The following is a 24,148-nucleotide window of genomic DNA, read 5'->3' as shown; positions in this document are numbered from 1 at the left end:
ATTATTAGGAACTATAACTAAATCATAAAATGAATTACAAATTTAATTACGATATGTTTGATATTTACATTTCACTTATACATAATATTTTTGCTATGTCATTTTATGACATAATTTCCTTTGATTTGATTGTCTGGGTGTTAGTCAGGACAGGACTTAAAAAAAAAACAAAAACACTCTTAACATATTGCGAGCGCATTTTTATAAAATACCAATCTAACGATTCCTCTTGCATAATCAACTATTTTAACAACTGCAATTACCAATCTATCTATCCCTCAATCTTCACAGATGATAATTATTATTATTTACATTGTATTTGAATTAATATACACTTTTTTCTTGTCCAGTGTAGTATTAACAATATCAGTCATATATATAATAATGCTAATTATAAAACGATAATAATTTTAGCCTCTGTAATAAAATCTTGTGACATATTTTATCTGTATTGTATCATACATATTTATATACAAACTTTTTTTTCGTTTTAGTATTGCCTGTGAATACTTTATATAGTTTAAGGTTTAATTCTGTATTGTCAATGATAGGCATATGGAATAAGTTTGCTTTACTGGCAGACCTGTTAAGTATAGCAGTACTGTCTAATTTGTGACATAGTATTATAGATCACAGGAATGAATACAATGATATTTTGGAACATACATTTTTCAATCAGATCATTTTCATTCAGATCTTTCATTCATAGACTAGACGGTGATATATTAAAATAATTCCACCTAATCCCTGTATCATTCAATTTACAATAAACTAGGCAAATATATATAGTAATCACTAGAGGACTAATCAAATAAACAACTTTTATTAACGAGAAATCATTTGTCGAGAGATTGAACAATTATATTAATTATTGATTTTAAAATTGGAACTTTGTTAGAATAAAATGTTGATATAAATAGTTAACTGGTGTTAAGTTATAAATAAAGATATACTTATCTTAGTATTGCACAGAGTAAGAAAACCTTCGTCAGTTTGTAACATTCCTTTATCAAGTTTTAAATTCTTAGTACCTTTTGAATCTAAACGTCAAATCATTGCGACGCAATATGTCATTCTCGATCGGTAAAGCAGATTATCGCTCATACTGAGCAAAGGAAAATAGTCCTTAAGGTAACGAACATTTTCTTACCCCGACTGTACAATACAGCTTAGCTTTAAGCTTTGTTCGTTTTAATTCCTTCTTTAATCGGAATAGAGTATACAGACTAGTATATATATTGACTAATCCAAGTTCTTATAACAATAGTTGAGCTATAACGAAACTATGAACTAATGTTTATAGTAGTACAGTGATGTGGATTATTTAGAATCTAACCTAATTGAATCTAATTAAATAATGAGCTTTGATTACGTCATAACAAGGTCATATAGAGCATAAACTACTTACGTAGTGAATAAGTCATCAAATCATACCAAGATTTGTCAATTCTGTATTTACTTATTTTTGGAACGAAGTTCTTTTTTCCCTCTCTTTCTGTCTTTATCTGTCTCTTTCTATTATATACAATTTTATATGATATTATTTCAACTTTTTTTTATATTCAGTCTAATAATTTTCATTTAATAATTCTCAAACGTTTTCCAATTTTTTTGGTCTCTTATTTAATACATAATACATGAAATCAATTTCGTTCCAACAGCGTGTCTTATGACACCTCTCTTGATAATCCAACTGGAATCCCATGACACATTAGCTCCAGTAAGACCAGTCGTTGCACCCACAGCCCTCGAGACCATTATCCAGCTTGCCGTTGTGTGTTCCGTTGACTTTGCCGTTCACATCCGGTCGGTACGTGTAGAAAACTTCACAGAACGCTGAATCATCTCTGGGCAGGCGGTAGTTGACGTGCTTGGCTGCGAGCCAAGCTGCACCCATAGCGCTCGACACTTTGAGTCGAACGAGCTCTAACTCAATTTTTACCTGGTAACAAATATGTAAACATAAATACGAAGAATTCATCAAATCAAAACATTATTCTAGTAGACTATACGGACTTTTCAACAGTAATTTAATAAGTATTTAACGCAGAGCTAGACCGGTTCGGTATGTAGATTCTATAATTAATTGTTTTGGCAATCAACAAATGTCATAATAGTCAACAACAACAACAGCCTGTACATTCTCTCTGCTGGGCTAAAGGCCTCCTCTCCCTTTGAGGAGATGGTTTGGAACATATTCCACCACGCTGTTCCAATGCGGGTTGGTGGAAAACACACGTGGCAGAATTTCTATGAAATTTGTCACATGCAGGTTTTCTCACGATGTTTTCCTTCGCCGCTGAGCACGAGATTAATGATAAAGACAAATTAAGCACAAGAATCACCGGTGCTTGCCTGGATTTGAACCGGCAATCATCGGTTAAGATGCACGCGTTCTAACCTCTGGGCCATTTCGACTCTCATAATAGTCCAAACTACCATAATATCCTACCATAAAATCCAATAAATGAGGCCACTCTTTTGCCTTATTTTACTGTCCTGTATTGGGTAAAACCTAATTTACGAGTATTAATCATTAAAAAGGGAACCAGAGCAGGAAGTTCTTTCTGTCTCTGGAAAAAAGAGAGCATTATATATGATAAACTCAAACTCAAATAACTTTATTCAATATAGAAGCATTACACTTTCTTATTGACGGTCAATTGAAACACTACCACCGGTTCGGAAAAGAAAATACCCTGAGAAGAACCGGCGAAAGAAACTCAGCGGGTTTTTTTTTATTTGTCTCATATTATTTAAACAATTTAATATGAGATATAAATAGTTAACTGGTGTTACGTTATAAATAAATATATAATTATCTTAGCATTGAACAGAGTAAGAAAACCTTCGTCAGTTTTTAACATTCCTTTATCAAGTTTTAAACTCTTAGTACCTTTTGAATCTAAACGTCAAATCATTGCGACGCAATATATCATACTCGATCGGTAAAGCAGATTATCGCTCATACTGAGCAAAGGAAAATAGTCCTTAAGGTAACGAACGTTTTCTTACCCCGACTGTATAAAACAGCTTAACTTTAAGCTTTGTTCGTTTTAATTCCTTCTTTAATCGGAATAGAGTATACAGACTAGTATATATATATATATATCAATATATCATTCTCGATCGGTAAGCAGATTATCGCTCATACTTCTTCTTCTGCTTCGCTTAATCCCGTTACGCGTCGGAGAAATATTAGGGACTCACCCGCCTCGCAGCCAGCTGCTTCAGGAAGCCGGGCCGCAGCGCGTCCCAGCTGTTCCAGACGGAGCCCACGCAGACGACCCTCAGTGAGGATGCGGGGGGCGCACGCTCGGCCAGCGCGGCCGCGTGCCCCGCCAGAGCCGCGCCCGCCAGCGCCAGCACGTGACGCGACAGAGCGTCACCCGCCGCCGCCAGCGACGACAACTTCGCCGTGAGACCTGAGCCCGTCACAAGACTCTTTTGAAAATTGCCAGATATAGACAAAGTTCATTTTTTGGCGTTCATTGTAGCTATGTTTTTAGTAAAATATTGTAACGATATTGACCCACATTTCTCTCTTCTGAAGAGAAAGTTCAGGGCATATTGCCACGGTGAACTGCTGAATACTTGATTTGGAAAGGTTTTGGTGATACTAAAATTCTGACCCAAAAAAGTAATCGAAATGGTTGTAATCCATGTAGTTACCACTTACCTACTCAAAAAATATTATACCGCCAAATTGTTTAACATCTAGTATGTTATATTTGTCTGTAAAGGTCGTACAGTCATTACTGAAGAATTTAATAAGTATTGCCCTTGTTTCTATGGTTACATTTAATTTTTATTAATTTGGTAGGCAGACTGGTAAAGTGGTCACAACTGCCTATGAACTTATGAATTATCTGTTTAAATTTATGAATTCTCCTAAAATTGGTGGCACATTGCCGATGTGTTTGATTTGGGGATGGTTAATGTCTCATAGTGGCAATGTTGAACCTTTCTAAATCCTACCTATTTTGTGGTTAAAGACATTTATTTCTCAAAAGAAATTACATTTCACTTAATAAGAAAACAAAACAAAATATTACGTACTAATTGAGTTGTGAGCGTTTTAGACAGATACATTTTTTTACATAACCTTTCACAATATAACTTACATATTATACAGGATATAGTTTTTTTTTTAAATAATAATAGGTTATAAAACAAAATGTATTTTAATAACTAAGAAAATAATAATGTTTTAAAGTGGGTAATACAAAATAATGCTCTATATTGGTTTTAACGTAGGTAAGGATTTTTAATAAGACATACCCACATTTAAATAGTTATGAATGCAGGGCCGGCTTCAAGACATTAATTAATAAAATAATAAAAATATCAACGCACCCGCAAAATGTGACTTATCGAAGTGTTTATACGCGTAGGGTAGCAGATCAGCGCGTGTTTCAGCTTTGAAGTGTTCACTAATCACTTCCCAAACACGTTCAGTTGGATGTGGTGATGATAGCAAGCCATCTTCGTCGTCGAATATCGCTTTGACTGCGCGATGGGCAATCCAGTATGCTGGAATAACATCAAATTTAAATTTAATTCTAAGTGTTCACTCATGTCATGTTGAAAGTTTAAAACTTCTACCGCCTTATATAGCATAAGCCGATGTTTGTAGAACCTTAGTTGCAGATAAAAAAATGGTTATGGTCTCATTTTAAAGAGCTCCAGTCGTAGATTGTAGAAAATGAAATAAGATTAAGTTAAAATAAGTTACTCGCCGATTAGAGAGCAGAACTACATATGTGTAAAAACAATCGAAATTTTCTCTTTTTCGTCTTTTCTTGACAAAGAACTCTATGTTCCACCATAAATATCTTCATAAATATTTTTCTTCTATATGCTCCTCTTTGTTATACGATCGATCGTTATTTGGTGGTAAGGTTGGGTTAGGTTAGGTTAGTATTTGCTGTTAGCTGCTATTTACGTAGGTACCACCTACTGATCATGTTCTAACTTAACATAACTTAGTATAGTTATGTATGCTTCAGTTTGATGATGTGGTGCCCAAAGTTGGTAGAGCATTGGCGATGCAATGTACAGTTAACAGTTCCTATAGTACCAATGTTGACATTGGTGACCAATAACCAATAGCTGGCCCAATATCTCGCTTAATAGGTTTATTAATAGTAACGATAAAAGCGCATTTGATTAACATATAATCTATATATATTATATCGATTAATGCAAACACAGTGAAAACAATTGAGATAACGATATCCAATAACATGTTTTATCTTGTTCTGTTATAATAACAACGCAAAATAAAGATGCATTATGCAAAAACAAGTAACCTCCGATTATATCACATAAGTACATAGGGATACAAATATAAAATCAAGGTAGGATGTAGGTTTGACGACCTCCGTGGTCGAGTGGTGTGTACACCGGTTTTAATGGGTACGCCACTCCGAGGTCCCGGGTTCGATTCCCGGCCGAGTCAATGTAGATTAACATTAGTTTTCTATGTTGTCTTGGGTTTGGGTGTTTGTGGTACCGTCGTTACTTCTGATGTTCCATAACACAAGTGCTTTAGCTACTTACTTTGGGATCAGAGTAATGTATGTGATGTTGTCTCATATTTATTTATTTAAGTAGAAATATAAATTATACCTAGTATTGTAATAGTGTTGTATCGGTACATAGCATAAAATAAAGTCGCTTTTCACCATCGGCAACGTACTCTTGGATCTTTTAAGCTACGCAACGCATTTTAATGCAGTTTTCATAAATAAACAGAGCTATTTAAGAGGATTGTTTACATGTATCATACATGCATATTATAGTTGGGAAAAGTTGAGAATTTCAACTCTTGCTGATAAAATGTATATTGTTCCTTTCCATGTTTAATCTTGAAACTAATAATTGAATATAGACTATTTTTGTAACAGTGGAGCCGTGGTGATTAACGAGTTATATATTAATATTTAATAAGCGAATAGTAATAGTAGTAATAGTAAGCTTGTAAATTTCCCCCTGCTGGGCTAAGACCTGCTCTATCTGAGAAGTTTAGGAGCATATTCCCCACGCTGCTTCAATGTGCGCTGGTGGATTGACATTTCCTCACGACGTTTTTCTTCACCGTCAAAGTCGAGATGAATTATAAACACATATTAAGCACATGACAATTCAGTGGCGCTTCCTTCAGTTTGAACACGCAATCATCGGTTAAGATGTACGCGTTCTAACCACTGAGTCATCTCGGCTCACATGTACATCTCTTGACATATATGTACATCAAACATAATAGCCATCAGGAAAATTTTAAGTTTAGACGTGTAACTTACCACCACCTTCATCACCCAAGAGGTAGCCCCAACCCCCACAGCCATATTGCTGTCCATCTGGAGTCCTTAGTAATCCATTCGATCCAGTACCTGAAATAAAAAAAGAAAAACACATTTAACGCTAAGTTGTTTATACTATATATGTATATATTTGACGAAGCGTCTTTGCAAAGGTCAGCCTATTACTGGCACACTTTTAGTAAAAAGCCATGTTGTTTAAGAAATCAAGAAAACATTAAGTTAATTATAGAACGTGATCGTTTAGTTTACAACAACAACAGCTTGTTTCCTACTTAGCCTAACGCTACGACCTCCTCTCCCTTTGAGGAGAAATTTTGCAACATACTCCACCACGCTGTTCCAATAAGGGCTGGTGGAATACATACGTGGCAGAATTTGTATGAAATTAGACAGATGCAGGTTTCCTCAAGAGGTTTTCTTTCACCGGCGAGCACGAGATGAATTATAAGCACAAATTAAACACATGAACAATCAATGGTACTTGCCTGGGTTGAACCCGCAATCATTATTATAAGATGCACGCATTCTAACTACTGGGCCATCTCGGCATGTTTAGTTTATTAGCACCGAATAGCTCCAATAGCAAAGCAATCAACATGCCCTAAATAAATATGTCACAGCATATTTTCCTGTGATTCTCCTACATTGAATACATTAATTTGAACTTGAATGATGGATCAGCCACATTATTTCCTGATCGTGTCTTATCAATGATTAAATAATGTTCACTGATAACAATCTATTTACTTATCAATAAATTGTTATTTTTTTTGGTTTTCATTAGTGAAGAATTATCTTTTCATTTCAGGAATAAATATATTATTTATAATTATGCTACGGGCGTAAAATCCCGGGCGCCAAACATTGCGGGGCGCCTCATCGATGATCCTGAAATCCTAGACCAAGATTGAGACGCCCCAGGATAAATGCTAAAGTTACCAAGTCTGTTTGGTTTTCCAAGGAAGTTTGAACACTAAGGAACGACTAAATAGGCTAATTTGGTACCTAAAACTTAAAGACGGCCTCTCCTAAAACGCGGGCTAAACTAGTCATATATATATATATCAGTTACTTAGACAGTGTTATCGGAGGATTATAATGACCGAAATTGTTATCAAGATTACATTATCTGTATGCATCGTGCACGTATCACAAAAGACGTATGTTTTACCGCTAAGCAGCAATTTTGCATCGGTACACTGGCTCATTAACTGTGTGAGCCAGTATACCTTCGCATGAGGTATATATTAACTTAGTTCCCAAGGTTGGTAGCGAATTGCCGACAAGTAAATTGTAATATTTCTGACAGCGCTACTGTCTATGATCTGTGGTACCGCTTACCATAAAATAGCCATACCATAAAGTTAAACAGCGATAGATAGCAATAGTATCACAAATAAAAACTACATCGATCATGTAAACATTTGATAAATTTGAAAGCGCTGTGTAGTAGCTGTCTTAAAGCGCTTTATTATCATTAAAACAAAGTCGCTTGTCCCTATGTAGGCTTAGATATAACCACACCATTTACCGTAGGTGATAATTGTTATAGTTAATCGTAAATAAGGCATCCACGACACAAGCTCGCTTAGTGTGGACGCCCCTGGATATCGCGCCATGATATCACTTCAGCAAAATGTTATAGTTGTAAATGTGTTCCCTGTTAACATTAAGTTATGGCTGGTAATAAAGTATTTTTCATTTTCATTTTCATTTTCATATTTAAAATGACGCAACGGATTTTGTTACTTTTTTTTAATAGAGAGGAAGATTTTTGTGTGTAATACATGGACAATATAGGGCAGAAACAATGATAATTTTAGAAGCTTCTAATGTGATGTCGTAAATAAACAAATTATGTAGTATCTTTAGTATCAGTATTGCACCCGTGGGAAGTCGGGGCGGGTCGCTAGTTACGAATAAGTTGTTTACATTGAACTTAAAAGTGTGTCGAGTGTTTAATAGGGGCGCGTCCTCATTGTGTGTATCTGGATCATCTGATAACCTAAGACAACCTTCTGACTGGATGATAGCTCAGGCTCATGTCAAGGTACAGTTTAAAGCTTTTATTGATTCGACGTCACATGTCTCATACGAGCCGAGATGGCCCAGTGGTTAGAACGCGTGCATCTCAACCAATTATCGCGGGTTCAAACCTAGACAAGCACCACTATATATATGTGCTTAATTTGTGTTTATAATCCATCTCGTGCTCGGCGGTGAAGGAAAACATAGTAAGGAAACTTGCATGTTTCTCATTTCATAGACATACTGTGTTCCGCCGAACCGGTGGAATATGTTCCAAACCCTCTCCTCAAAGGGCGAGGAGGCCTTAACTCAGCAGTGGGAAATTTACAGGCCATTGTTGTTGTTACTTCTTGGACATAGAATCTATGAGTTTGACCACATCCGTGGTCGAATAGTGCGTACACCGGTTATCGTGGGTACGCCAATCCGAGGTCCCGGGTTCGATTCCCGGCCGAGTCGATTTAGAAACAGTTTATTAGTTTTCTATGTTGTCTTGGGTCTGGGTGTTTGTGGTACCGTCGTTACTTCTCATTTTCCCTAACACAAGTGCTTTAGCTACTTACATTGGGATCAGAGTAATGTATGTGATGTTGTCCAATATTTATTTATGAGTGGATGGTTGCACCAAGTAATACATGTACTATACGTATACATCGTATACTTATTATAATAATGAGAAGGAGAAAAATTAATTAGTTTTATCAACGAAATCTGCCGAGCGTCCTGTGAAGGACATTTTTTAAGATAATCTTTTTAGTCTTTGTTATTTGAAACTCATTCTATTTATTTCTTATAGTTATTTAATTTAATGTATTATTTTGTTGCCGATGATTTATAATTAAAATTATAGTGAGTAATTACATAAAATGATAAATTCTACAGTACAAATATATTAAAATACTTTCTATTATATTTATTAATAACATATAATTTTTGTAATATTGTATATATGTTTTATTTATATATATCTATAATCTGCTTTATATTCTATTTATTAGTATTTTTTGTATTTATGTATTTGCTATATTTATTGAGTTGTTTTCGTTATTATTTCATAATGTAAGTTTTTACTGCATCACCATATTGCCGTCGTCCATACACATTATCCTTCTAAACCAAAGGTTGTCTGTAAGAAATGGCTTATAAGCCATAAGACCGCCTTTTGCTGGGCCAATTTTGTTTTAAAGAAAATATATTTTGTATCATTGTGTATATTCGATGTGCAATAAAGAGTTAAATAAATAAAAAAATAAATGGCAATAAAAACTAAATTTGATTCTTTTTAAAAGGGACAGTTCATGTATGGATGTTTGTTAACTAATCTGTAGTATTTGTGAAAAGTTGGCGTTTGATATTTTGAAAGATTAAGCGAAGCGTAATTTTGTAAATAAAGTAAAATATAAGTAGCTACGTTATTTTATTAATAAATGTTCATTAAGTTTTAGTGGATATAAGAGTCGAGATGGCCCAGTGGTTAGAACGCGTGCATTTTAACCGATAATTGTGGGTTCAAACCCAGGCAAGCACCGGTGATTCATGTGCTTAATTTGTCTTTATAATTCATCTCGTACTCGGCGGTGAAGGAAAAAATCGTGAGGAAACCTGCATGTGACAAATTTCATAGAAATTCTGCCACATGTGTATTCCAACAACCCACATTGGAACAGCGTGGTGGAATATGTTCCAAACCTTCTCCTCTAAGGGAGAGGAGGCCTTTAGCCCAGCTGTGAGAATTTACAGGCTGTTGTTGTTTGTTTTGTTGGATAATACCTACAGTAGAGCTAGTTAATCTCATGTGATAATGTAAAGCTAAGATTTGTTTATATAATTGAAATATATTTACCAGCTATAAGAACCATTCCTCCATTAGGTGCTCCTGTAAACAGGGAACCAGCTGTATCTGATGCTACGTAGATGGCGCCTGCGCATGCTGCGTCCTTTTCCCTCACACAGACCGCGAGATCCGCGTTGCTGCTCTCTTGCTCGCACCCTGACAGCGTGAGGCCCTGCGCGATTGGTTATAATTGTTTCTGTTAATAGATTTGTTTACATTCATAAACATTAAGAACAGACTAGAATTAGTTTAGTGTTTATTGTATGCAAGTTAAAGAAGCAGTATATCTTCCAAGAATATACCTACTTCACAGAAGTTTGATAAAAGGATTTTCGTATAAATAGTGCGTATAATTGAACTGACTGCTGGCTATAAATCAGTACAAGCAAAGCATACAAATACATAAATAATGCTATTATTATTACACACATATATAACTATATATCAAAGTCAGCATTACACTTTCTTATTGATGGTCAAATTAATCACTACCACCGGTTCGGAAAAAGAAAAATCTTGACCTAAGAAGAACCGGCATATAAACATAATAAAGATCGTTATATATAAAAATTTCGAATCCATCATTACCCTGTTACCCTGAATTTAAGTGTTCGTTTTTTAAAAATATAATAAACTAAGAACTAACGCGCACTGGTAACTTTTGTCACGGTGACTGTTTCGTCACTCTTCGTCTCGTCAATGTCACGTCGTAATGTGCGCGCACTTGACGCGCACCTCCATACATATTCATGGACCCGACAAGAGTGACGAAACAGTCACCGTGACAAAAGTTACCAGTGCGCGCTAGTTCTTAGATCTTAACGCTCCTACTCTCTCTTTCTTTTGTTCTATTGTAGAGCAATTAAAAAACAAAGGTGATCTGGCAAATGAGCCATCGGGTGGTATACAATAGTACCCATAAACTTTGGCGCCGTAATAAATTTTAATCATTTTTACGTCGCCAACGCGACTTTAAACCAGTAAAAGTTTATGATATGAGACAATATGAGACAACATCACATACATTACTCTAATCCCAATGTAAGTAGCTGAAGCACTTGTGTTATGGAAATCAGAAGTAACGACGGTACCACAAACACCCAGACCCAAGACAACATAGAAAACTAATGGTAATCTACATCGACTCGGCCGGGAATCGAACCCGGGACCTCAGGGTGGCGTACCCATGAAAACCGGTGTACACACCACTCGACCATGGAGGTCGTCATATATAACTTTCTATCATTAATAGTAAAAAAACATATAATTTCCTTGTAAAATAACAACCACTTAAAACGATTACGTTATAAATAACGTTATGATACTAAAATATCAGCAGGTAACGAATAATAACGAAAAATTAACAACATTTATAATCTGCATCGTAAAATGTTTTATCATTTCATATAACAAAAATTCAAATTTAGAACGCATTCGTTTTTGGTAATTCGTCACACATGCTTAAGAATTTTATTTAAAGAATATTTACACGCATGGTTTAACCGAGTAACCTTAATACTTTTATAAGCCTTTTAATTTTTATATTAATAATTATTTTACTAACTCAGTTTTCGTTATCATATACTACTAATTAAACGTATTAGAAACGGAAACATCGTCGTCATTTATACGGAAACATAAATTGATCCTTGTTATATATACAGCACTATTTAGTACAGAAATCATATTGTTGTCAAACTCTTACATTGAAAAAAACATAATCGCCATCGCCCATTATCAACGGGCTATAGCTTCTGCCGTTCTCAACGGTGACCAGAAAATTATGCCCTTTCTACGCTGTCACCCGCAATCCTATATAATATGGGACGTGAAATCTGAGACTTTTAAAGTCAATGTAACAGGATATAGTATATTAGTTCCCATGGTTGCTGGCGCATTGGCACTGTAAGAAATGGTGAGTATTTCTTACGGTGCCAATGCAAGCAATGGTGACCAGTTACTTATTATTAGATGAGATTTTTTTCCGAACACCATTTCATAAAATCATTGGTTAACAAAATTTCTCATTGGAAAATCCAATCTTTTAAATGGAGCTAAGCTAACTAGGACCAATCTAGAGTTACGATCATAATAAATAATGGTAAATTGATAACATAACATACAATTGTATCATTAATCATAGTATGACGTCATTTGTGTCATTGGGGTTACTGACTGTTCCTATCTCAAACATTCGCTACATATGGTTTCAAACCATAGCATATTTTACTAGCGACCCGACCCGGCTCCGCACGTTTGCAATGCTGATACTAAATATACTACAGAAATTTTCTTGTTTCTTTACCATATATATATTTTATTTTTTATTTGGATGCGAGAAACCCAAGAACGATTTCAGTAGCGTGCAATAGGAGAGGCCTATGTCCAGCAGTGGACGGAAATGGGCTGATGGATTACTATATTGTCCATGTATAAATAATGTAAAATCTACATTCCACACCGGAGAAAGCATCATCATCAATATAGTTTGTAAAATGACCATTCTAAAGTGCTTGTAAAAGCCTACTTGAATAAAGTATATTTTTACTTTGATTTTGAATATTAAATATCTATAAGTATTGTTAATTGAATTAACTTTACGTTTTGAGGGAAACATGTTTGAAACAAATATTTATAAGTAAAACAAATTTGCAAACATTTAAATTATTGTTTTGATTTCCTGATTCTTAAGTTTAATTTGAAACTCAATGATTCATATTACGATTCATTATCCAATAATAATTATGAGATATTCATTCTGTTATATTAATAACATTGTTGTATCTGGAGTGTTTATTTAAACAAACATAAAAAGATTCGTTTTATAGATAACATTGTATTTCAGTGTAGTATCATAATAGGCAAAATCTAATTTTATCATTGATTCTATCATCATAATTATTTTACATTATAACTAGCTGTGCCCGTGACCTTGTCCGCGTTTGAATGTAACAAAAAAATATTGCAGCCTAAGTTACTCCTTATATCCCAGTCAGCTACCAGTGAAAGTCCCGTCAAAATCGGTCCAGCCGTTCCAGAGATCAGCCGGAACAAACAGACAGACAGAACGACAAACATTGTAAAAGTGTTATTTTGGTATATGTACCGTGTGTACATACATACATGTGCATTAAGTAAAAAAGGGCTATTTTAATATTACAAACAGACACTCCAATTTTATTATATGTATAGATGACAACTATTGTTATTCATGACTACTTCATTTGATTTTTTTTAACTTAAATTTACTTTTTGCCATAGTCACAACCCTACAGCGCCACCAAGCTAGCGAGTTGTAGCAGACTTGGCCGATCGTGAGGAAATATACATAGGAGCTTCACTATGGAATAAACTACTAGTATTTTCCTTAATAGGAGACGAGGCGTTAGAACAGTAGGACATTTACGGGCTGTTACTTACCAAAGAGTCAATCGGTTGATCCAAGGGTATACCAGCGTCTTCTTTAGCAGCGTGGAGCATATCAATGATTCGTTTGGCACACTCGTCTATGCCCAGCACCCAGTGATTGGTGCCAGGACCTTGCGCCTTGCCCACGACCTTGCCAAATTCGTTGCATATCACCAGATTCGAATGGGTTGCTCCCCTGTAAAATATTTATTTACTTTACAACACTATATATGTAGTTTACCAATGACTGATAAAAAAAAACAAAATATAATTTATTCGAGTAGGCTTTTACAAGGAATTTTGAATCGTCGAAGAGCAGAGATGGCCCAGTGGTTAGTACGCGTGCATCTTAACCGATGATTGCGGGTTCAAACCCAGGCAAGCACCGCTGGTTTATGTGCTTAATTTGTCTTTATAATTCATCTCGTGCTCATCGGTGAAGGAAAACATCGTGAGGAAACCTGCATGTGACAAATTTCTTAGAAATTCTGCCACATGTGTATTCCACCAACCCTCATTGGAACAGCGTGGTGGAATATGTTCCAAGCCTTCTCCTTAAAGGAAGAGGAGTGGGAATTTACAGGCTGTTGTTGTTGTTGTTTGAATCGTCATTTAACGACTATTCTAAGTAAAGCTACTACCGGTTCGAAAAGTATATTCTACCGAGAAAAACCGGCAAGAAACCTGATAGTTCTCTTTTTCAACATTTAAAAATTCAGTCATGTTAGTTAAATGCAATTATATATGTATGTAATATATCCTGCCTGGAAGTCAACAAGTATTAATTCCGCGCTTCTGTTAGACATTACAACATTGCTAAATTTAACTAGTAAAATACGAAATTGCGAAACGATTTGACGGTACGTCATTCGAGATGCTCCGTCAATTAATTTCCGTCGAGGTTGTGGCGCAATTTTAAATCATATTCATGGATCCGACCTTCACCGAGACCCGAGAAGCAAGTTCAAATACCACAATTATAGATTTCATTTCAAATTAAATGATACCTCAATATTTGTCGTGGTTATGAATTTCATTATTTGAGTTTTTAAATTTAACAAACTAGTTTAAAGCGGTTTTATGCGGAAATATCTACAACATGAAATGGCTCAATTTAACTAATTCTTTTCAGACAAATATTCGTCACACTAATTTTGGAATTGTCTAAATTTTCTTGAATAATAAGGCTTAAAATAGCTAGAAATAAAATTGCTCATTATGGCTGCCCGTGTCGTATACACCCGTCCCCTTCAAAGAATGATAAACATTTTTGACATTTAGGATAAAAGTTGCCATATCAAAATTACGTCACAGATTATTTCTTATCATCTAGTAACTTACTAATTCTGATCAATGGCCATGCCAAATAATTAACTAGTTAATAGTGATTAAAAATGCACTACCCGTGCTGGATTCTCACTTGGATTTCTCCTCTTTAAATTAAGTCAAATTTTAAGTCAATCATAGCTATACTTTCGAAGTGGTATTCCCCTTACATCCATACAAATAAATGAAATCGGAGTGTCTGTTTGTAATATTAAAATAACCGCTTTCTGCTACATGCATTTGTCTTTATGTACGGTATACATACCAAAACACACATTTTTAGAATTTTTGTCTGTCTGTCTGTCTGTATGTCTGTCTGTCTGTTTGTTCCGGGTAATCTCTGGAACGGTTGGGCCGATTTGAACAGGAGTTTTATTGGCGGGTAGGTAATGTACTAAGGCGTAATTTAGGCTACTTTTTATACGCAAATAATACAAATTTGGAAATATAAGCGTCCAACTTAAGTTGAGCTCTTTCTGATATGGTTGTCGATATGAATTGGGGGTCAGCTTATACTGGTACTTCATCGGGTGTATGTTGCGTTGCGTTTTGAAATTTCCCACGCCACGCGGACGTCGTCGTCTGTTTGTAATTTTTCTACTACGTGGACATGAATGTAGATACGGTACACATGCCAAAACGTATAATTGTAGAAGTCTATAATGTGATGTCGTAAGCAAACAAATTCTGTAGTATGTTTAGTATCAGTATTGCACCCGTGCGAAGCCGGGGCGGGTCGCTAGTAGTAAATACAATCTCTATTAATATATAACTATTAAACTATCAACAAACAATAATCCATATTATTGCACTTATAATATCTTTGCATACAATAATATTTATTTATAACTATTGATAAATACTTAATCTGTTATCAATGATATGTTATCAGCGAATCGTGAACTTGGCCTTATTGAAGCGACAGTTCCTCAATATTAAATAATCTTATATTTTTCTAATCTATTCTAGCATTATATGTAAATAAGAAAGCTGCTCCGTCTGTCTGCTTGTTACGCTTTCACTGCTAAACCACTAAAACGAATTTGATTAAATTAGGACGAAGCTATCTCGAACTGTTTTTTATGATGAACCGATTTACTTGGTAAGGCTTTTTGCAAGCTGGAGACTAGCTACCCACTCATTAGATATTCTACCACTAAACAATAGTACTCAGTATGGCTGTGTTTCGGTCTGAAGGGTGAGTGAGCTAGTGAAGCAACAGGCACAACTTCATAGTTTCCAAGGTTGGTGACGCATTGGTCCAACTTAAATTATCCGACTTCAGGCTACTGATAATTATTTGATAGCTCTTACCGTTCTGTCTTAATTTATTTCATACATAACTGACCCCAAACCAGGCACAACCCCAAGAGAAAACTACTATTAATAAATAATAGTAGTTTTCATATTGCACAGGATTACATAGGTTATAAAAGACCTCGTATATAATTCGTAAGAATACAGGATACATAAATTAAATTGTATATAATTATTTAATGTTTATGTTTTGATTGATGATACAGATGTTCCCACTTAGTTTCAGTTCAGTTCAGTGTTAACATTAAAATGATTTAAACGCCTTATTGAATAAAGCCTATTTTAATTTAATTACGTGTGGTTGAACTTCGCTTGTTTTTTTGGATGAAAATCGACCAACTTTTACCGTAAATACCTATGGCTAAATAAGAATGAATAAACTTGTGTAAGATAAAGTATCTTACACAAGTTTATTCATTCTTGATACTCTGATCAAATTCACGTCTTTTTATCAGACAATCTTGATCCAAGGTATTTGACAAACTTTACACTTTTGTCCTACTGCGTTCATGTAACATATAGCTTGTTTAGAGATAGTTTTGTATAAAAGTATGTATTGTCAATTATATCAATTACCACCTTCATGGTTTTTTGTTTGACCTAAAGGTTGATCTTTATGACTGGCTGAGGATTCAGGTATTAGTTTGCTTTTTGTCCCATTTACTTTGTAGTAGTCAATAAAAATAAATACGTTTGTTTCCGTGGAGTAATTCAGATATTACAAACAAATTACAATACAAAACCCTAGCAATGAGCTAAAGTTCGACAACCCTATATAAGACACACCCACCAAGCATAAACTATACGTAAACATATATTTATTAAATAAAACAAGTGTCTTTAAACGCCAGAGATTGTAATGCAAAGCGTGTCTGTTGAGCGGAATGCGGGCGATCATTGCGGGAAATAACCTTTATCAACCAATCAGACACACCCACTCTCGAGATTGTGAATTGTGCCGATAGTCAATACAAAAACAGATTCCTTTACACTGTTGACAAAATCCACCATTTAATCGAATTTAGTATCAATTATAGAAATAACAATTAAAATAATTTGTCGTTTTTTTTTTAAGTTATAGGGGACAAAAGCGGGCGGCTCACCTGATGGAAAGTGACTACCACCGCCCATGGACATCCGCAACACCAGGAGACTTGATGGTGCGTTGCCGTCCTTTAAGGAGTACGGTCTTTTCTTGAAGGTTCCCGTATCGTATCGGTTCGGAAAAACTATGTTTATGAAATGTCTAGACGAGAATATCTTGGTTACTTTTTCTTTATCATACGCTAATTTTTGATACCAGATATTTTGTTCGCATTTATGATACGAAGTTTATATTGTAGTCTCTGTATTAAGATTATATTCTTCATCTAGTTCTGTTTATATTCTGTAATAAGTCACTTCGTAAATGACTCGTGAAAATTTTAAACAGCTATACGACATTTTGATGCATATGTCCCTCAAATAACAAATAACAGTACTCAGTATTGTTGTGTTCCGGTTTGAAGGGTGAGTGAGCCAATGTAACTACAGGCACAAGGGACATGACATCTTAGTTCCCAAGGTTGGTGCATTGTCTATGGGTGATGGTGACCTCTAACCATTAGGTAGGCCCATATGCACGTCCGCCAAACTATATCATAATAAAAAAGAACCTCAACAAAAGCAATCTACGAACAATCTTGAATCGATCGTCCATTCTCGTCAATTTGCAGCAAAATCAGTGACATTTAAATATATCAACATTTTTTTTTTATTTCAAGGTCAACGCACAAATACTATATTCAAACCGGTACCAGAATCTTGTTTGTTTTTATTTATAGTGCTATGCAATATTATCTATATTTCAGACTGATTTTTACTACTTAGCTGGATATTAAAACTTGATTTATTAAAAGCCGGAACTTCCGTACTTTTTTACTTTTGCTATCATGCAAAATGCAAATATATATTTGTATGTGTTATATCTTAGAAACGTTATTAGAAGGATAGTGTATTTTTTTTAAATTATCTTATGCTGAAATCTTCGTAGATGATTTAGGGCATAGCTGCATATTTATGTGTTACGTCATTCGCAAAATATTATGACGTCGAAGACTACGCACACACACACATATACACTTTAATATATCCAATTGCGCAGACGTTATCGTATACATTGTGCGCAAATAGATCTCTCATAATCCTCGCTTTCAATGTCCAATTAGATGACAATACGGCATAAAGGGAGATTACTGTCGCAAAGCCAAGAGAGACGAGCCTACACATCGAGATGATACAGAAGATGATATCGAGATGAATCGAAGGAAAGGTCCAATATTTTTTCATTAGAGAGATCAACTAACGCTGGACGTCAGAGTCTTTATGTCACAGTCAATAAGCTAATAATGCATTTGAATTCATGTAATATATTCAATGAATTGAAGCTTAAATTAACACGATTTTCTGTGAAGATTAGGCTTAGTCAAAGTTCTTCTGGGTAAGAGTATAATCTATCAAATATTCTGCTACAAAACAGCAATACATATTATTGTTGTGTTTCGGTTTGAAGGGTGAATGAGTGGCGTGTACAGGCACAAGGGTAATTATATCTGAGTTACCAGTATTATTGATGGCGTATTAAGGAATAAATAATATTTCTTACAGCGTTATTGTTGCCCACTTAGCATCAACTTGTTGAGTATTTCATTTAAAATAGATATAAATCATTGAACATATATTACGCTTAATAGGTCAAAACATCTTAGTTCCGTTTCTTATAATAATTATATACCAAATAAAAAATAAAGTCTTACGATTACGCACTAAGACACCTAACGTTAGCAAAATTAAATGTCATATTGGTATAAACAGAAATCAAGCTAAATTAATTCAAGGACTTACTTCTTGTGTATATGTAACCGTCAAATTGTAAATAACTTTAGACTATAATCTGTCTAGCAAATTGATAAAAAAAAATCAATAAAATATACTTAATTGAAGTAGGCTTTTACAAGCACATTTTATTCGTCATTTAAAAACTATATAAAATGAAGCTACCATCGGTTCGCAAAGTAGATTCTACCGAGGAGAACCGGCAAGAAAATCAGTAGTTACTCTTTTTCAACAATTAAAAATACAGTCATGTAATATATCCTGCCTGGAAGTCAACAAGTACTAATTCCACGCTTTATTATCGCCTGTATAATCTTGTATCTATTATATCTTGAATAATATGCCTTCTTTACCAAAGTATTTTTTACTAGTGATTTGAATTTATGAAACGGCAAAGTTTAAAGAACTGAACAAAGATTGTGAGCTGTAACATAATGTCTCATAGGAGACCCTCCAAGCTGATACCCCACGGAGCGTAACCGACACGAGTATACCCAGGGAAAAATATACAATACCGTAAGATTATTGGGTCACATGATGGTGTTATTATCATTTACCATCGGTTTAGAAAGGAACAGACAAGAACAGACCTGAGACGAATAATCCAAATATATAGTAAAATTGGATTTGTAATATTAAAATAGCCCTTTTTTATTCAAAGCATATGTATATGTCTGTCTTTCTGTCTGTTTGTTCTGGCTAATTTCTGGAACGGCTGGACCGATTTTGACGATACTTTCACTGGCAGACAACTGATATAATAATGAGTTACATAGGCTATAACAATATTTTTTTATTGTTAAATCTAAACGCGTGCTAGGTCGCGGGCACATCTAGTTAGTAAAAAAATAGATAAGCAACACAAAATTTTTCTGACAAAATGTAATTAGAAATTATTTATCTTAAACCAAAACATCGACCATAAATATACTAATTATAATATGACTAAGATAAGAATCATTGCCAGTCTAAAAAGTCAACGAGTTGTCAAATTTGACATTACTATGACAATTGACAATTCAAACGACAATTTCTCATGTTATTTCAATAGAAGTCTAGTATATACGTACATATATAACTGTATATACGTATCTATAATATACGTGTATTAATAGAACAGGTAAACAAAATGACCACTTATATCCGACTTGCTTCACTGAATACAAAATGAACTTATCTGACACCAACAATGACAAAAATATTATATATTCTCTGCAAATGTATTTATTATTTATGTACAACCGTCAATGACCGCTGAGAAGCGAATTACATTATGTTTCGTTAAAGACATCGAATATTTTTTTTTTTTTTTTTTTTTTTTTTTTTTTTTTTATTTGTAAGCATCGTGTTGATACATAAGTGACATAAACAATACAACAAGAAAAAAAACAAAAACTTAAAATAACAATACAATTAAATAATATCTAATAAAGATTTTAAAAAGAGGCATAAATAAATAAAAACAAAATGCTGCCTACATAGTAGTACGATGCCACAAAAAGGGAAATCACTCAGCATTTGCTGTCGGCCTAGGAATTTCACACACACAAAAAAAAAAAAAAAAAAAAAAGAAATAACGATTTAAATTATATAGTTTTTTTTTTTTTTCTATAAGTACTTAAATTAAAATACGATTCGTACTATGTGTGAAATTCGCAAAGACGGCAGCACTGATTTTCAGTGATCACCTTATTTCCGTACGTCAAGTGAACGACATTGACAATAGTCCACTATTATGTCGTGTTAAAATCAAATAAAATCTGTATTTAGGCAATTGACATATGACGTACTAATAAATAGCGAGTATAGTACGGTCCTCATTCTTAAGCCGTGCCATTAAAGACCCTGGGCAATTCTACTAATATACAAAGACGACGACACGGTCTTAATTCTTAAACATTTCGAATCGCTGAATTAAGATCATTGACGTGTGACGTTTTGATTGCGCTGGCCGTGAATGACAGGTCAATTCTGCTAATATACAACGAGTATGATATATCTCTGAATTTAGACAATTGACATGTGACATATAGAAGAACTCGTGCCGGGAACGACAATTCTACTAATAAGTATATGTGTATATAATAGTTACGATACAGTCTTGGTTCTTAAGCATTTCTTCGTGGTAGGGCTTTGTGCAAGCCCGTCTAAGTAGGTACCACCCACTCATCGATTATTCTACCGTCAAATAACAGTACTCATTTAATATTGTTGTGTTCCGGTTTGAAGGGTGCGTGAGCCAATGTAACTACAAGCACAAGGGACGTAACATCTTAGTTCCCAAGGTTGGTGGCACACATTGACGATCTAAGGAATAGTTAATATTTCTTACAGCTTCATTGTCTATGGGTGATGGTGAACACTTACCATCAGGTGGCCCATATGCTCGACCGCCAACCTATAACACACAAAAAAAAATCGAACCTTTGCATGTAAACGATTGATATGTTACGTTTCAATTGAGAAGCCGGCCGTGAACGTTAGGTCAATTCTACTAATATACAACGAATGCTATTCTGATTCTTAAGCATTTGGAATATCTGAATTTAGTCAAAAGAAATGTGACGTGTTGAATAAACCCGTGTCCTAAATATATGAACAATAACCGACAATAGGGTAATTCTACTAATATGTAATAAATACAATACGTCCCTGAATCTATTTATCCAGCATTGCTACTCAATAGGAAAAATACTACAATTATCTTCTGATTCAATAGTGACAATTTGTTAGTAGAATTGCCCAGTCATTAGAAAATCTATAACGCATTCTTTGCGACGTTTTCCTCAACATCGAACGCGAGATGATTTATAAACACTCATTAAAATCTACGTGATCTATCACAGTACAATGTAATTTTATGAATAAAGGGGGATTTCAACAAGCTATTTACATATACATATATTGTTTGTGTAGTATTAAATAGTATAAAACAAAGTCGCTTACCGCTATCTGTACATATGTATGAATAGATCTTTAAAATAAGGAACCAGTTTGGATGCGGTTTTTTTTAATAGATAGTGATTCGATTTTAGGTTTTTGTATATAATACGTGGTTAACATAGTAAAGAAACACGGATAATTTAGATATTCTCTACTATATTTAGTATCAGCATTGCACCCGTGCGAAGCCGGGTCGGGTCGATAGTATGTTATAGAACTCCTAAGTAAGAATGCGCTGCAGGGCTACTTTTTGAGAAATATAATTAGACATTTTTAATTAAAACAGTTATTAATTACAGGATATTTACCATGTTTTTTATTTTTATTCGGTGGAGTTCGATATTTCGACATTATCTACGAATGTCTTGTTCACGAGATGATAAATATCCCGTAATTAATAACTGTAATAATAAAAATAACTATATTATTTCAAAATCTTATATAGTCATTTAAAATACTGGAAAATAAAAGTAAAAAAAACTCCGAATTTGCTGGAAAATTAGCTCATCTTAATATTAAGTTCAAAGGTGAAATAAAAGAGATCAAATTTGCGTTTGTGACGTATAAGTTGTAACTTGATCGACCATTTCATTTATCAACAGCGTCCTAGTTACGGTACGCGTTCAAAATTTACCAGAGAAAGTTGCGTTCAACTATTATTACTAGTACTTTTAATACAAGCACTATCAATAGCCTCTTAACAATCCGTAATATTTTGTCACTTTCTCGCTTTAGATTGTGTCATACGTGTAAAAGAGACGAATGTATAATTGACAACATATCATAAAAATACGATTGCAATTATACGAGAAAAGAGGAAAACAGACAAATATATATGAACAGCAATGGAAGTAGCAAATTATTGCGTTAAATAATAAATTGCAACTTTAACTAGCCTTATCGCCATTTACTTATAATTTGTTTTGATTTCAATTACATTAAAATGTAGTTCAATGTTTTTAATGAAAATCTTCGTTACACGTAGACCAAACGACTGTATTTACGAATAAGCAATTAATGTTGGGACGTAAATATATTTAAAAATATATACAATGATAAACTATTATTAATTAAAAAAAGACATTTTGTAATATTTTTATTCATCATAAATTATTTATTATTAAGCGATGTGTATATCTTTGATTTTTTTTTAACTTTTTTAATATTCATAAATGGAACTACAAAAATAAAGCACTTTTCGAATTCACTAACCTAAATGTTAGTGAATTCGAAAAGTGCTTTATAACGTGGACAAACTTTTTTTAATCTGTAACAATTATGGAATCACTTTGAAATCTTTTTTTTTTTTTTAATTTACGAAAGCAAAGAAAAATCGAATATATTCAACCGTAAAATGATTTATCATTTAATATTTCTTAAGACTTAGGTATGCTAAACATCAGCTGTCTTGACTGATGAATTAATTGTTTTCAATGTTATAGAAAAGTAAAGGTGAAAAACGTCCAAGGCTGCTAACCAATGCGAATTCCGCGCATATTTCAATAACCCATTCTAATATAAATCTTATTACCTACAAAATAAAGTTTAAAATTAATTGAAGGAAACCCGGCAAGTTTGTTTTCTTATTCCAAACAATATGGCAAGCCAAAATTACAAATATATTAAATTCATCACAGAAATTATCCATATTAATGCCAAATATATAAATATTCGTACCGTCAACGTGTAAATAACTTAAAATAAATATTAATTGCATTCATAAATGTTATAAATATCAGTACACTCTAATCCACGTTACGAAATTAATTGGTATTCAAGGCAAGCCTTTCTACTTTCGATATTATTAATAAATACTCACCCCTCAACACCACCGAAGTACATCTTGTCCATAATACTGCTTATGATTGTTAACGCGTGGGCTGTGTTTGATACAAAACACTAGTTAGCGTAAAATGATAACAAATACGTTTCTAAATAATACACGCGACTATGCCACGACAACGTTCGTCCAACTGACGCTCGCTCACCGAGTGTTGTCAATTTCATTTTGACAGATGTGACTTTCCACAGACTTTATACGAATAGCATTTACGAGTAACGTTATTCGAAAAATAACTGTTATTTTTAACGA

At 34.0% G+C, this 24,148-nt stretch overlaps 1 protein-coding gene across 1 annotated transcript; it reads right to left on the bottom strand.

Annotated features, from left to right (window-relative positions):
• Positions 1–1,078: 1,078 nt before the first annotated feature.
• On the bottom strand, positions 1,079–24,034 carry LOC124539738 (N-acetyl-D-glucosamine kinase). Its single transcript, XM_047117082.1, has 7 exons — positions 23,876–24,034; positions 13,609–13,792; positions 10,198–10,360; positions 6,306–6,395; positions 4,357–4,533; positions 3,211–3,425; positions 1,079–1,942 (listed from the first exon to the last, which is right to left on the bottom strand). Exons 1-7 carry the CDS (start codon positions 23,905–23,907, stop codon positions 1,712–1,714), a joined length of 1,092 nt encoding a protein of 363 aa, XP_046973038.1. The 5' UTR covers positions 23,908–24,034; the 3' UTR covers positions 1,079–1,711.
• Positions 24,035–24,148: the final 114 nt, after the last annotated feature.

The sequence above is a fragment of the Vanessa cardui genome, chromosome 23 (assembly GCF_905220365.1).
Source record: "Vanessa cardui chromosome 23, ilVanCard2.1, whole genome shotgun sequence".
NCBI lineage: Eukaryota > Metazoa > Arthropoda > Insecta > Lepidoptera > Nymphalidae > Vanessa > Vanessa cardui.
This window is presented reverse-complemented; position numbering and strand designations above follow the sequence as displayed.